Source organism: Lathyrus oleraceus, chromosome 2 (genome assembly GCF_024323335.1).
Source record: "Lathyrus oleraceus cultivar Zhongwan6 chromosome 2, CAAS_Psat_ZW6_1.0, whole genome shotgun sequence".
In the NCBI taxonomy this organism is placed as follows: Eukaryota; Viridiplantae; Streptophyta; class Magnoliopsida; order Fabales; family Fabaceae; genus Lathyrus; species Lathyrus oleraceus.
Genome location: NC_066580.1, coordinates 71,627,005 through 71,641,046, shown reverse-complemented (window position 1 = coordinate 71,641,046; position 14,042 = coordinate 71,627,005). Strand labels below are relative to the sequence as shown.

Sequence of the window (14,042 nt, the reverse complement as noted above, 5' to 3'; positions counted from 1 at the left end):
CCATAACAGGTACTCTAAGCAATATAATTCTTGGACTAAAACTTGGACTATTTCCTGTCATGTTATTTGGCATTGGTGAAACAAACAATGCTTTGATGATGATTTCATCATGTCTCATAATCTGAAAGATATCATCAATCAGAGAGTGATGTAGTATAAAGACAACATGCTCAAGTCGCAGAAAGCCACTGTAAAAAAAACCACAACTCCTCTTAGATGACAACTTCCAGATAGCCCTTGGATGACTCTTAATCTTGATGGAGCTGTCAAGAAATCTCAAAAGGTTGGTTGTGGTGGTCTCATTAGAAATGATAAAGGCAACTGGATAGCTTTACGAAGTTTCTTGGTAAGCACAATCCATTTTTAACTTAAATGTGGGTTATGTTGGAAGGTTTGAAACTGGTTAGCAGTAGAAATATTCAACAAATTATCATCCAAACGGATTTCAAAGAAGTCATTACCACCGAACAAACTTCTATTTATATATATTAAATCTGGTGCATCAAACTATTTTGCTGACACTTCAACTTCTTCTATGTCACATCATTTATTTTCCTATGTGGCATCTCTCAAAATTCATCTTCAATTTTCAATATGTCAAAACATATTGTTTCTCTCTATAAAAGGTCATGGGTTCGAATCTAAACAAATGCAAAAATACAATTATCTAATATTTGATTATTAACTTTATTTATTTCAAAAAATATCATACTAATTTACTCACAATAAATTTATTATTACTCAAACTAAATATGTTTTTTAAAATTTCAAAAATAAAAGAGATGTTCAGAGATCCGCACACTTTAAAATATTTTTTATTTTCTTATTTTATTAGACAAATAAATTAAAGACAAACAACAAAATTCTCAATTTCTCATATATATATATATATATATATATATATATATATAATTTGACATTATAGACATAGACTTATAAAGCTATTCAATTCTTTATTCGATAATAATTAAAAATAAAATTTAATTTTTTTTAAGACTAAAAATAAATATATGTCTTATAATTAAATATTTAAAAGAGAGCCAAATATTAAAAATACATTAGAATAAAAAAAACTATTTGGAATATCTTTTTAAATTATTTCAATTTGTTAAATAAACTCTTGTATGTCAGTTACAATTTTTTATTTATTTATAATTTATTAATATTTATGTCTCACTTATTTATAATAAAATATTATAAAATAAAATTTGTTGTTCATATCTATAAAATAAAGATTCTTAACATTTATAAAACTTAATACAAAATAAATAAATATTAATTAACATTAGTCTCAATCTAGTTTATCTTTAAAAACAAACCTAAAATTATTACGAAAAGATGAGATAATATAGATGTAACTATCCAAAATAATTGATATAAAAAAACAAACTTCAATGTTAAGATATTCCTGTTCAAATAAATCCCCTATTTTTGCAACAACCTATAAGATAGAAAAAAAAGATAACTCAAGATTTAACAACCCTATTCCTCTATTTATATGGACCTATGAAAAAACCAAAAAGCATATACTTCTTACCACTCACTCAACTCTTTCTTTCTGCCATGGTTCAACAGCAACTCGACCGTGTAGATCCAAAAATATGGCAGGAATGTGCCGGAGACTCCGTCCCTCTTCTGAAGCTGAATTCCAAACTCTATTATTTCCCTCGAGGTCATCTGGAACATGCTTGCCCTAACTACCCTGCCACTCAAGCACTCTCGCTCATTGATCGTTGCCGTCCGTTCACTCTATGCGTTATTTCCGATGTTGATCTCTATGCAGATTCTGAAACTGACGAACTTGTTGCAAAGCTACTATTGACTCCCGTAACTGACGGTAGTGTTGTCCCTTCCGAGGCCGGCGGTGAAGTTGACGGTGATCAGATTCTTTCCTGTGCGAAGACTTTAACCCAATCTGATGCTAATAATGGCGGTGCATTATCCGTACCTATCAAATGCGCTACAAAAATCTTCCCACCACTTGACTACAACACCGAATCTCCGTCTCAAGATGTGTCGGTCACCGACTTTCATGGCGTAGTCTGGAACTTTCGTCACGTGTTCAGTGGGACACCCAAGCGACACCTAATCACCCATGGCTGGAGTACCTTTGCTGACCATAAGAAACTAGTCAGCGGTGATATTGTTGTTTTTGTTAAAAACTTAGCCGGAAAAATCACCCTTGGACTTCGCCGGAAAAACAGGTTTGCTGCCGCTGCTAACATAACGGAAAAGGTGGTTATGGTTACCAAGGCAGCAGAATTGGCAGACAAGAACACAATGTTTGAAGTAATGTACTATCCGACATCCGGTGGTTTTGATTTTGTGATGGGAACTAAGGTTGTGGAGGATGCATTGAAGATCGATTGGAGTCCTGGAATGAGTGTTAAATACACTGTGAAGACCAATGGCGATACTTCAAAGGGATGCTCGGTTTTTCATGGGACAATATCTACTCTCTCCCCTCCTTCTTTTCGTCCATGGCGCATGCTTCAGGTAGTGTATCATATATATTTCATTATTATAGGTTCTAAATGATTGGTTTTATTAGACTCTTAATAATTTTTTTATCTCATTATTATAGGTTGATTGGAATGAGTCTCCAGTTTTGAATGATCTTGCGAAAGTAAGTCCATGGCAGGTTGAACTTATTATCAATATACCTACCAGGCATTTACCATCAAAAAAGATTAGAGCCCCTCAGAATTCTGCCCTATTAAGTGATATAGAGGGAGATAACTCTGTTCCAATGAGAGATTCCAACAACTCATCAACAAGTCTCTTGAACCAAACAGTTTTAAATTGTGAAACTTTGCATGATGACATGCAGGGAGTCAAGCACAAATTGTCCAAATCAACTTATTTCAACTTTTTTAAAGATGATCCAATGGAAGAGTTGGATAATGTGTCAACCGAACAAAACATTAGCAGTTCTATATCGGATGATAGTCATTTACAAGCTTCTTCATCAAAAAAGACTAGAGCTCCTCAGAATTCCGCCTTATTAAAAGATGATACTTTTACTGATGGCATGCAGGGAGCCAGATGCAGTCTTTTGGACAAACCAGCTTATTTCGACTTTTTAAAAGTTGATTCAATGAAAGAGTTGGATAATGTGCCAACCGAGCAAAACATTAATAGGCATGTATCATTACATGATTTGTCATCTAATAGAAGTGATTCCAACTCCCTTGACACAAAGATGGGCAGCACTAAGAACAAAGAAGCTACTTCTAGTTCAATTATATTATTTGGTCAGACCGTTGCGGTAAAAAAAAATCATTTGCATGATTTCAATTTGAATAGAGAGGAAAACGGCAAGAGCATCAATGAAAATGAAGACAGTGAAAAACCTGCACCAAAGTAATTCAATAGACTTTATTAGGAAAGTAGTTAGATATAGAAAGCAATTTAGTATGTGATGTTTAAAAATATGAAACTTAATTGTTATACTCAAAGTGAATGTATTCATTTTTTTGCAAATTTTATTACTGAATAATTTATGTTAGTTTGTTTAAATTATTGTTTTATTTAACATATTTTAAGCTGAATTAAAGGGATGTCAGTATTTTTAAAATGTCTTTGATTCTCTTAATATAACATCATCTAACCAATTTCAACTGCTCTCTTAATCAAACCTAACCAAACCAGTTATGTCATCGGTTATAATGGATAAGAGAAAAGAGGATAAGGGGTCCCCTTTTCTCCAACCCCTCCATCCTCTAAAATCTTTTGTGGAACTCCCTTTCACTAAAATATATAAAAGATGCAATTTTGGCCTTGGGTAAACAAGCACTAGAATGAAATTCTTCAATGAAATTCAGTAGGTCCGTGATAATCCAGTCCCACCCTTTCTTCAAAAACTCCAAACTGAAACCATGAGACCCATTTGTTTTCTCCCCACCACACTCCAAAATAGCATTCTTAATCCAATGGAATTCTTGCTTACAATTTTGAAAGTTGTATATGTTAATATTGATCGATATCTATCAAAGCATTTAATCTGCAAAAGATCTAAGAGATAAAATAAAGTCAAGATGCATGCGAGAAGATGCTACAAGTAAGAAATTTCTTGTTTCCTATTTCAATAATTATAAAATGATAGGAAATATATATGTTATGGAACAATTACATGAAATTGAACATATTCTTAATAATTACAAACAACACAAATGCTCATGGACGAAACCATTATTGTGTCTTCCATAATAGACAAACTTCCACTTTCATGAAAGGATATAAAAAATATACTGGAACATAAATAAGATGATATATCTATTGAGCAATTGGATAATCACATTCAATTAGAAGAAGAGTATTATAAAGAAGAAGAGTATCATACTTGTTGTGCAAGATGGAAAATCCAACTATAAATGTTGAAGATGTTCGTGAAAACAATGGAAATGGACAAATGAAATGAAAGAAAGGAAGTTGTTTCCATTGTGCCAAACCAAAACATTTTAAAAATGAATGTAGGTTTTTAAAACAGATGCACATAGAGAAGAAATCAATTGTATGAAAGGATCATTTTATTGCATAAAAGTAACTTCTAAAAATTATTCACTTTTAAGAATGTATATTCAATGTTAAAAATTTTATAATTAAATATGTTTTGTATGTAATAAAGTGTGGTTTATACTTGGATTGTATAATTTATTCTATAATATATATATATATATATATATATATATATATATATATATATATATATATATATATATATATATGAAAAAGAAATTGATTATGAAATTTGATAGTTAATCTCTTCATAAATATTAATAATGAAATATTAATAATGAAGTATTGAATTTTCATTTAATAAAATTGGTTACGTAAATAAATAAACCTATAATTATTTTCATATGTTTTGGATAATGCCAATTGGTTTATCTTTAACACGAAAAATTATCATTTTCTTTATTTTATTAAATTCATTTAAGTGTTACGACTTAATGTTCAAACTCATGTTATTTAAGATTTAATCTAATTATAATGGTTGATAATTGTATAATAAATTTCAAGTATATGCATGCATGTATATTTCTAGGCTATGTAAATGATAATATTCACTTTAAGAGAATTGGAATTAATTCTAAAAATTTAGATATAATTGTAATATGTTTATTTTAACATGATTGAATCATCTATAAGATGAATATTGAATATGATAACTTTATGATCATAATTATTTCGGGTATAGAAATTTGGAAATCATGTTTATTGTTGTTTACACGTATCTTTAAGTAAATCATATTGTGTGTTTATCCAAAGAAAAATGAAATTTTAAATCGTATTGTCTTTTATTAAATGGTTTAATAACAAATATTGCATGATTTAAAGTGTTAATACGGGATACAAATTAATTCAAAGACTACATTATCATGGTTGTGTGATAGTTGGTTAAATGGTCAAAAATAAATAAAAGATATAATTATGTGTGTGTTTGAATATTCAAAATTAATAAAATAGAAATATCTTGCAATTATTTGACGAAATGATTAACAAGGATTCAGTGTTAAATGCATCCAGTGTTAAATGCATCATGCATGAATGTGATACAAGGTCATATCTTACTAATCACCAATAATGAAAACTCAAATCAAACTCGATTAATATCAAGTCTAGAGTTCAATGATGATAGTACATTATTATAGTGATTAAAGTACTTGATAGAAGATACATCCTGAGGGGTAAACGTTCTTTGACCATAAGAATAAACGTGATAGGATGGTGTTTTTCTCTTAATAGACATATATCGTATGTTTGTTGGAATGTAATTATAGACGTACTTCTGATATAATCTACCTATACAACAATGAAGTGGAGTAGTTTCATAGAATTAAAGGTCTTTACTCTTAATTTCTCGTGAATTGATTATGTGACATAAGACTATATTAAATGTATCAAATTTTATAACTTTTTTGATAGTTAAGATTTCATGTGTTAATTATGCATGTTTATTTTAATTAATAATTGATTTCAAACTTGTCTATTAATCTATTCGGAGATGAATGAAAACTTAATTTACTAAATAATTGTTCAAATAGTAAGATATTATTATTTGAAACAATGATATTTCCATAAATGTGAGATTTAATTATATTTTTTAAATGATGGGAGATTGTAAGAGATTTTTAAAATATTATTTAGAAGTTTAAATTGTGTGATAATATATAATAGTTGAAAGAAAAAATAAATATATTGAATTAATTGTTCTAGCAGTAAGGTGTGTCCTTTTTACTTAAATGTGTTAAACTCAAATCCTACTTGTGTCACGTTTTGAATAAAATTTGTTTTACAAACAATAATAAAATTTATATTTAAAACTAACTGACACAAGGATTGAATCCACAACATGTTGATTGCAAAAACATTCATATACCAGTTAATCCAATGCATCATTTTGAAATAAACTTGAATGCCAAACAATGTAAGTCTTCATCATGTAGGTGCATAATTTATTTTCAAAAGGCGTTTCTCTTTATCCATTAGCATAATCTTCTCTATAAATACAGACACTTGAGAAACATAAATTACAACAAAATAGAAGTATACATAACCATTTTCTCTACCATTTTAATTATTTTAAATAATTCTTTACTTTATTAATGCGTGACTAAAGTGTAGGAAACACTTTTTTTGTAATATATTATCAAAAGATAAGCTTAGTGTATTTATACTATTCATATTAAGGTATTCGAAGTATCTTAAAGGGAATTAACCATTGATCCCTATTGTATTCAATATATAATTATTGGTAGGGCGAATTGAACTTAAGTACCCCTAACACAAGATCCAACAATCTTTAGGTACAATTTTTACTTAAAAAATGGTAGCTTCACTCAAAGAAATGACATCTAATTTTATGAAATTGGATAAGTTTGATGGAGGTAATTTTATACGTTGGCACAAAACTCACAATGTATGGAAACATGCCTTTTGAGTTCATTAACTCAAACAATCACCAATCGGAAACCATACCAAGGTATCTTTCCCCGACCAACCATACGTTTAGGATTATCGACATGGGTCACGGATCCTTGTAACATACTTTGACTTTCTTGAGTTCTTCAAATTCTTCTTGGGACTCTAACCCATTTGGTTGATGCGAAGTATCGATGCATTCATCCCAATCTTACTCTATATAAGTATCATGACTTGGGACGACACAATCAAGGGTTGTTTCCAACTACATAATTAGATATATCACAATGTGATTGTATTCGACAATCACAAGGTGATCACATTCACCTTAATCACACAACAACAATACATGTTCCATACAGAGCATCTCACTCTTAACTATGGTAACCATCCATTCATGACACACACCTAGGTATCATATTGAATAAACGTTGCCTTCTAATGTTATCTAAGTCACATGTATAACTTCTTAACCTAATTATATCACTAGGTTAACTCACTTAACTCATCATGTACTTATTCAAATTATTAATGATCCAAAGCATAAATATCATGGCAAGTGATTAGTAGTTTACGCAATGCATTAAGAACATTAGAAAACAAGACATGAAGCAAAAAGCATGAGCGAATCGATTGGTTAGAGAGGCCCAATCGATTGGCCTAGTTCACAATTCTATTTTTCAAAGAAAATATAGGACCAAACGATTATAGTTGAGTGTCAATCGAATGACAGCTGAAGGATTTCAAATTTTCAAAGTCAGAGTGTTCATACAATCGATTGTGGGATTGTGTCAATCGCTTGGTTGTAGAAAAGCTCCAATTTCTTACAAATCAGGGGGTTCCACCAACCGATTGGTCTGAAAAGAAACCCATCACCAATCGATTGGTCCATGTTATATTTCCAAAAACTCTTTTATGAAACTTCTATTTTCCAAACATGCATAAATTTTCCTTCACTTCTAACAACATGACACTCAAGGTTACAAGCATATACATGATATGGATCATCAAATAACATGTAAATATTCCATAGTTTTCTTAGGATCGTGAACACACACTCATAACAACAACAACCACCATGTTCAAACATGTAGAAAACAAAGGATGACATATTAAAACCTTATTCGTGATCAAGAAGACTCTCATCATACTATCATAAGCCTTACTAATTACTCAATGATTCCTAATAAATCCTAATTTCTAATAAACACAAACTTCCTATCTAGAACCCACCTTGAAGAATAGATGAGGAGATTGATGGAAAAATGATGAGAGTATAGATTCCAAGCTTTGTGTGTGATGCTCCAAGGTTTTTCTTCTCTGTATGTTTCTTTCTATTTCCCTTTTTCCTGATACAAGGCAAATGAGAAATGATAGATTGAAGTATCACATAAGGAGGAAATTTGGTAAGAACATGTGGACAATAATGAAAGGGAAAATTGTGTGGTGAACAAGTAATGACAAGGTAGTAACAAATACATTGTACAATACTTAGTATTTGTTCTATTAGAGCAACTGACCCTTTATTAATGTTATCAAAATGTCCTAATTAATAAAAGGTCAGTTCTAATTAATATTAATTAAATCAATCTGATTTTACTAATTACTCAATTTATTCCAACCGATAGCTTTCAGAGCACATAGAAACTCAGTTGATCTCAACGGATATGAATTTGAGTATTTAAGGAAATACGGGGTATTACAATAACACTTTTTATGAGCTTCGCTTTACAATGAAAATAGGAAAGTGCAACGCTCTTATATTGTCCACCAAATTCGAGACCATTACAAAAGGATCATTACACTTATGGCATTATGACACCAAAACTCATATAGCTTATGAATCACTCACTAGTGAACATTTATAACTATTCTCTTCGTCTCATAATAAGTGTCTAATTTGATTGATGCACAATGGTTAAAAAAATATTAGATATATTGATTTTAATAATAAAGTTACTATCATTTATTAAAATATTCTCATTAATTATAATTAGTAAAATAGTTAAATAGAGTGAAAATTAATAAATAAGAATATAATAATAAATAAATAAAAATTATTAATATTATAATGAGATTCTCAAAATATAAATAAAATATGTTTTCTTTTATGAGAGGGAGAGATTGATCAATTTATAAAATTGATATATTATAATAATTAGACCTTTGAAATAAACTACACGTCTAGAAAACAAAAAGGCAGGCGAAGATAATACCATTACACTAAGAGTATTATGCTCATAGCTGCTGAATAACAAAGGCTTCTAAGTCTCATAGGCACTTGCTTCACTATTTTAGTAAAATCGTATCACAACACATATAATGCGATAAATCAGAACCATTTAGTAAAAACGATAAATCAGTTTTAAATAATCTAAATTACTTTTTAAAAAATTTAACCATTACCATTTTTTATGTTAAAGCGATATATACGTATCCAGTTTTCAAAATCGGTACAAATTCATAAAATCCATATTTATAAAGTCATTTTAAGTTAATTTGTGTGGGTTTCTACCATTATAATTATCTTTTCTTTTTTTTTAAAATTTGTATAGGTTTATCTTTTCAACGCGTACTGTACCATTACCAGACTAACATACAAATTTATAAATTTAATTTATTAAAATTTAAAATTAACTCTATAAAAGAGAAATTTATAAATAAAAAGATAAAAAGATAAAAAAAAATACATATTTTTCTATTTATTTATTTTTAATTTAAGTTACTCAGTAAATTTGAATTTATGAATTTTTTACAAAATACTTTCTTTTTTAGATGTATATAAAACTAATATTTTATTTAAAAAAAAATATTTCTTCACCAATTTATTTAAAAAAGAACTATTACTCCAATCCTTTATAATACTGATAAATATGAATTTGATTTAAAATATTAATAATAAAAAAGATAAAGAAGAGTATATTCATATAAGTTTATTGATGACGTATGTGAGATGGAAAAATGTAATATAATTGACGGTGCAGTGCCAATATAAAATTAAAATTCATTGATAAAAATGTTACACGTTAAATGTTCAAGTAAGCAATTGATATTAAGAAATAATATATCAAATAACAACATTCCTGAAAGAAGAAATATTATTGATATTGAAAAGAAAACTATTAATTTATTGTTATTTTTTTTTACATTACAATCTTTTTATATTGATTTGAGATATATTTTAATTTTTTATTAAAAATAATTATCTTGATTCACTTAAAGTATTCCATTTATATTGAATCACACCACAATCCCACTAAAAAACAATTGTTTCCTGTAAAAACACAAAAATAAATGAATTTTATGAAAAATCCTTTAAAAAACTGATTTATATTTAAAGTTGATTTTAAACCAGTTTTAATCCGATTTGGAATCACTTTTAATTATTAAATTGATTTTTATTATAAATGGTTCGGTTTATAAACCAAAACCAAAAAATAAGATTGGTTTACATGATTTGGTGAATGCAGACCCCTAACTCTCACCATTTCGTAAAAGTTACAACACTTGAATTGAAAACTAGATGAGCAATAACTGCATATTATTGTTTAAACATTCAACATTTCTCCTTTCGAATCCGGAGCATGCATAGTTAGTAGTTACCTTTTTAAATTTGAAAGCTAACGAACTTCAATAAAAAAGTTAAACATAGAAAAGAAAATAGTGTAGAGTTGGAATATTAAATCATGTATGAAAGGGACACTACACATGGAATTTTTTGATACATTTTCCATCACTGTAATTAAATGGTTTGTCTCTCGTTCCTCCTCCACCACACTAAGGGCTCTAATTGTGATGATATAGAATTAAAGAATTCTGACATGATTGAGTCTAAAATCAGTTTTTTTGTTTGGTCGAGTTCAACAGTATGCAGTAGCCTCCTTTCAATGATATCATCGTAGTTGCCCCGTGACGACAACGTTATTCAGATTGAACTTGAGATTCAAGTCAGTTTTATCTGGATTCTATAGTTGACACCATTGTATTTGTTAAAAATTACAAAATGCGTGTGTGACATCTCTATGCTGGTAGAGATGGTCAGTGACCTTAATATTTTTCAATGGTGTTTGGGACTTGCTCACGGTTGCAAAAGACCTAGAATAACGGTTGAACAATTATTGTTAGGTAGGATGTGATTGCAGGTGAGTTATTTACTACCACAATCCAATACCCGTGGTAGAAAACTGTAAAGCGTGCTACCTATAACCACGATTGTTTTAAATACTCTTGGTGAAAGGTCAGTAACATTTATAATTTTTGCCACATGTTTTGTCGGACTACATTAATGATTTTCATCGTAATATATAATATTAAATATTTTTAACACAACATCAACAACAAGAATAACAACAACGATAACAACAAGAACAAAAATAAGAGAAACAACGACGACGACGACGAGAACAACAATCAAAACAACAACAACAAAATAAATAAATAGAATTGTTAAACAAGATCATTTTACTTGACACAACAACAACTAACGTTGCTAAATTGAATTCGTGTTTTTCATGCCTCGTTCAATTTGAAAAAGAGATGATGGAGTTTCGAAACTCGTTAATGGAAGAAATGATTTTGAGTTTTGTTTATGAAAGAAATTATGTTTTCAAGTTTGCTTTAATGAAGGAATAGTGTTTCGTAAATGGAGGAAGTTTAGAGGCAGAAAATGAATTTTATTTAAGTACATCTAGGGCAAAATGAATGAACTAAGAGTGTTATATATCTTTAAAAAAATAAGAATGTTCCATTTTTCTCCACGGTTGAATTCCAACTGTGATGAAAAGTGGCTTAAAAATAAGTAAAAAAAATAAAAAATATTGGTGTTGAGATTTGAACCCATGATCGGACGTCAATTTTCACCAATGGTTGAAATTCCAACCGTGGTAAAAAGTGACTTAAAAATAAGTAAAAACAAAAAATATTGGTGTTGAGATTTGATGCCATGACCAACAACTTTTCACCACAGTTGGAATTCCAACCATGATTAAAAGTGATATTTTCCTACTTTTAACCACAAATGTTATTAAGGACCATGGTGAAAAGTCTTTTAATAAAATAAGAAAATGCAGGCGCATAAATATCAACTATTACTTCAATTGATTGAATATCCAACATAATAACATGTTACGAAAGTTATATTTTGTAGTAGTATTTCCTTCATTGGTTGGTCCTTTAGATCAATTATGTTAATCCAAATCCAATAAGGTGACTTATTCTCCCGTCAGACTATCAGGTGTTAGCCCTGTGGGCGGCCACTTTTGGGCTACCACGTGCTAGCCATATGGCGGCCAATTTTACCAGGTGGTAGCCCTTTCTATGGGGGGTTATTTTTGGACTTCCATATATTAGCCCTTTATACGAGCGACCACTTTTAGGCTACCCGGTGCTAGCCATTTCTATGGACGACAACTTTTAAGCTATCGAGTTTTATCCTTGTCGACAACTACTTTTGGGATACTAGGTGCTAGCCATTTAGGCGGCCAATTTTGAGCTATCAGGTGGTAGCCCTTTCTATCAGGGCTATTTTTAAACTACCAGGTGCTAGTCTTTTATATGGGCGACCACTTTTGAACTACTAGGTGCTAACCCTTTCTATGGACGATCACTTTTGAGCTACCAAGTATTATCCTTGTCGACGATAATTTTTAGACTACCAATTGCTAGCTAGCCCTTTCTATGGAGGATTACTTTTGAGCTACCAGGTGTTAGTTCATGGGAGATCACTTTTAGGCTATCTCGTGATAGATATTTACATGGGCGACCTCTCTTCCCCTTTCTCTGATGCTAGCTCCTCTTTGGGTGTTCCATCTAAAGGTTCAACAAATTTATATCACTACACAGATGCTCAAGTATGACTGAGGATGCATAACATGCCCTTAGAATATTGAGAGCCAATTACTTTACTTGAAATTGCTCATGATACTAGTACTTATTTATCAACCGATGAATTTATAAGAAAATAATTTAGAAACATTTTGCACATGTAGATAGACTTTAACAGGTTAAATAATCTCCATTATCGTAAATTAGTGGGTCACAAAATTATTTTATATAATGATCATATTACTTTAAAATATTTGTTTTTCAAATAGGTATTCGAACCAAAACTTATTATTATCTTTTTTATTTATCGTTTTATTAAATTATGTAAAATAATCATGTGATTTACATCAATTCCAATTTAATAAAAGATCCAATATAAAATATGTATTATTAAATTCATATATTATATCGATGAAATTTAAATATTAAAAAATAGAAAATGTTTATTAATGTAAAATACATTGATATCCACTGTATTCTATCAAATTATATAATTATAAATTATTTGAATGATATAGAAGATTAATAATTTCTTATTTAGTGCAATTTCATTAAATTTATAATTATTTATATAAGCTTATTTTTATTTTTTACATTTGAAGATTGCATTGAATGAATGAACTATAAAATATATTTTTCTTTCTTAATTTTAACAAATATACCATATCTTTTCTATCATATCATAAATACTTAATAGCAATTTAATTTATCATATTTTGATTTAATAAACACAATAATATTATTTTAACATTGATCAATGAAAGTCAAGAATTCTCAGTCAGAAATTTGTGCAATCACCTATTCTATCCTTTACGAGAAAAATTGAATAATTTCCATTTAAATTTGATAATTTTTAAAATATAAAAATTATTTTTCTAAATCGTATCATCAACGTCGAACCATTAAAATAATTGATGAAAAAATTTGATTTTGATGTAACATATTTTTCTATCAATTTTATCTTTAAATAACTTACTTAATAACTTCTATTAAAATCACTATTATCATTTTTCATATAACTTCTTACTATTAATTTCTTATATAATTTTTAATTAAAATTAAAATTAAAAAAAACAATATCATATATATTTTCACGTATGTTTATTAAAAAAACACAGACGGATGTCCGTCCACATCCGTCTGGACGCCGGTACTTTTTAATATGAAATTATATACACATTTCATATAAATAATTTTTAAAAAACCATCAAAAATCAATTAAAAAATTGAACTTATCAACACTAATAAATTAAAAAATATAATCTAATTGTATTCAAACATGTGTTGAAATCATT

The 14,042-nt window shown here is 28.9% G+C and overlaps 1 protein-coding gene across 1 annotated transcript; it reads left to right on the top strand.

The window, feature by feature from the left end:
* The first annotated feature begins 1,434 nt into the window (after window positions 1-1,434).
* LOC127121125 (auxin response factor 17) lies at window positions 1,435-3,503 on the top strand. The gene is made up of 2 exons (XM_051051714.1): window positions 1,435-2,496; window positions 2,585-3,503. Exons 1-2 carry the CDS (start codon window positions 1,507-1,509, stop codon window positions 3,365-3,367), a joined length of 1,773 nt encoding a protein of 590 aa, XP_050907671.1. The 5' UTR covers window positions 1,435-1,506; the 3' UTR covers window positions 3,368-3,503.
* Window positions 3,504-14,042: the final 10,539 nt, after the last annotated feature.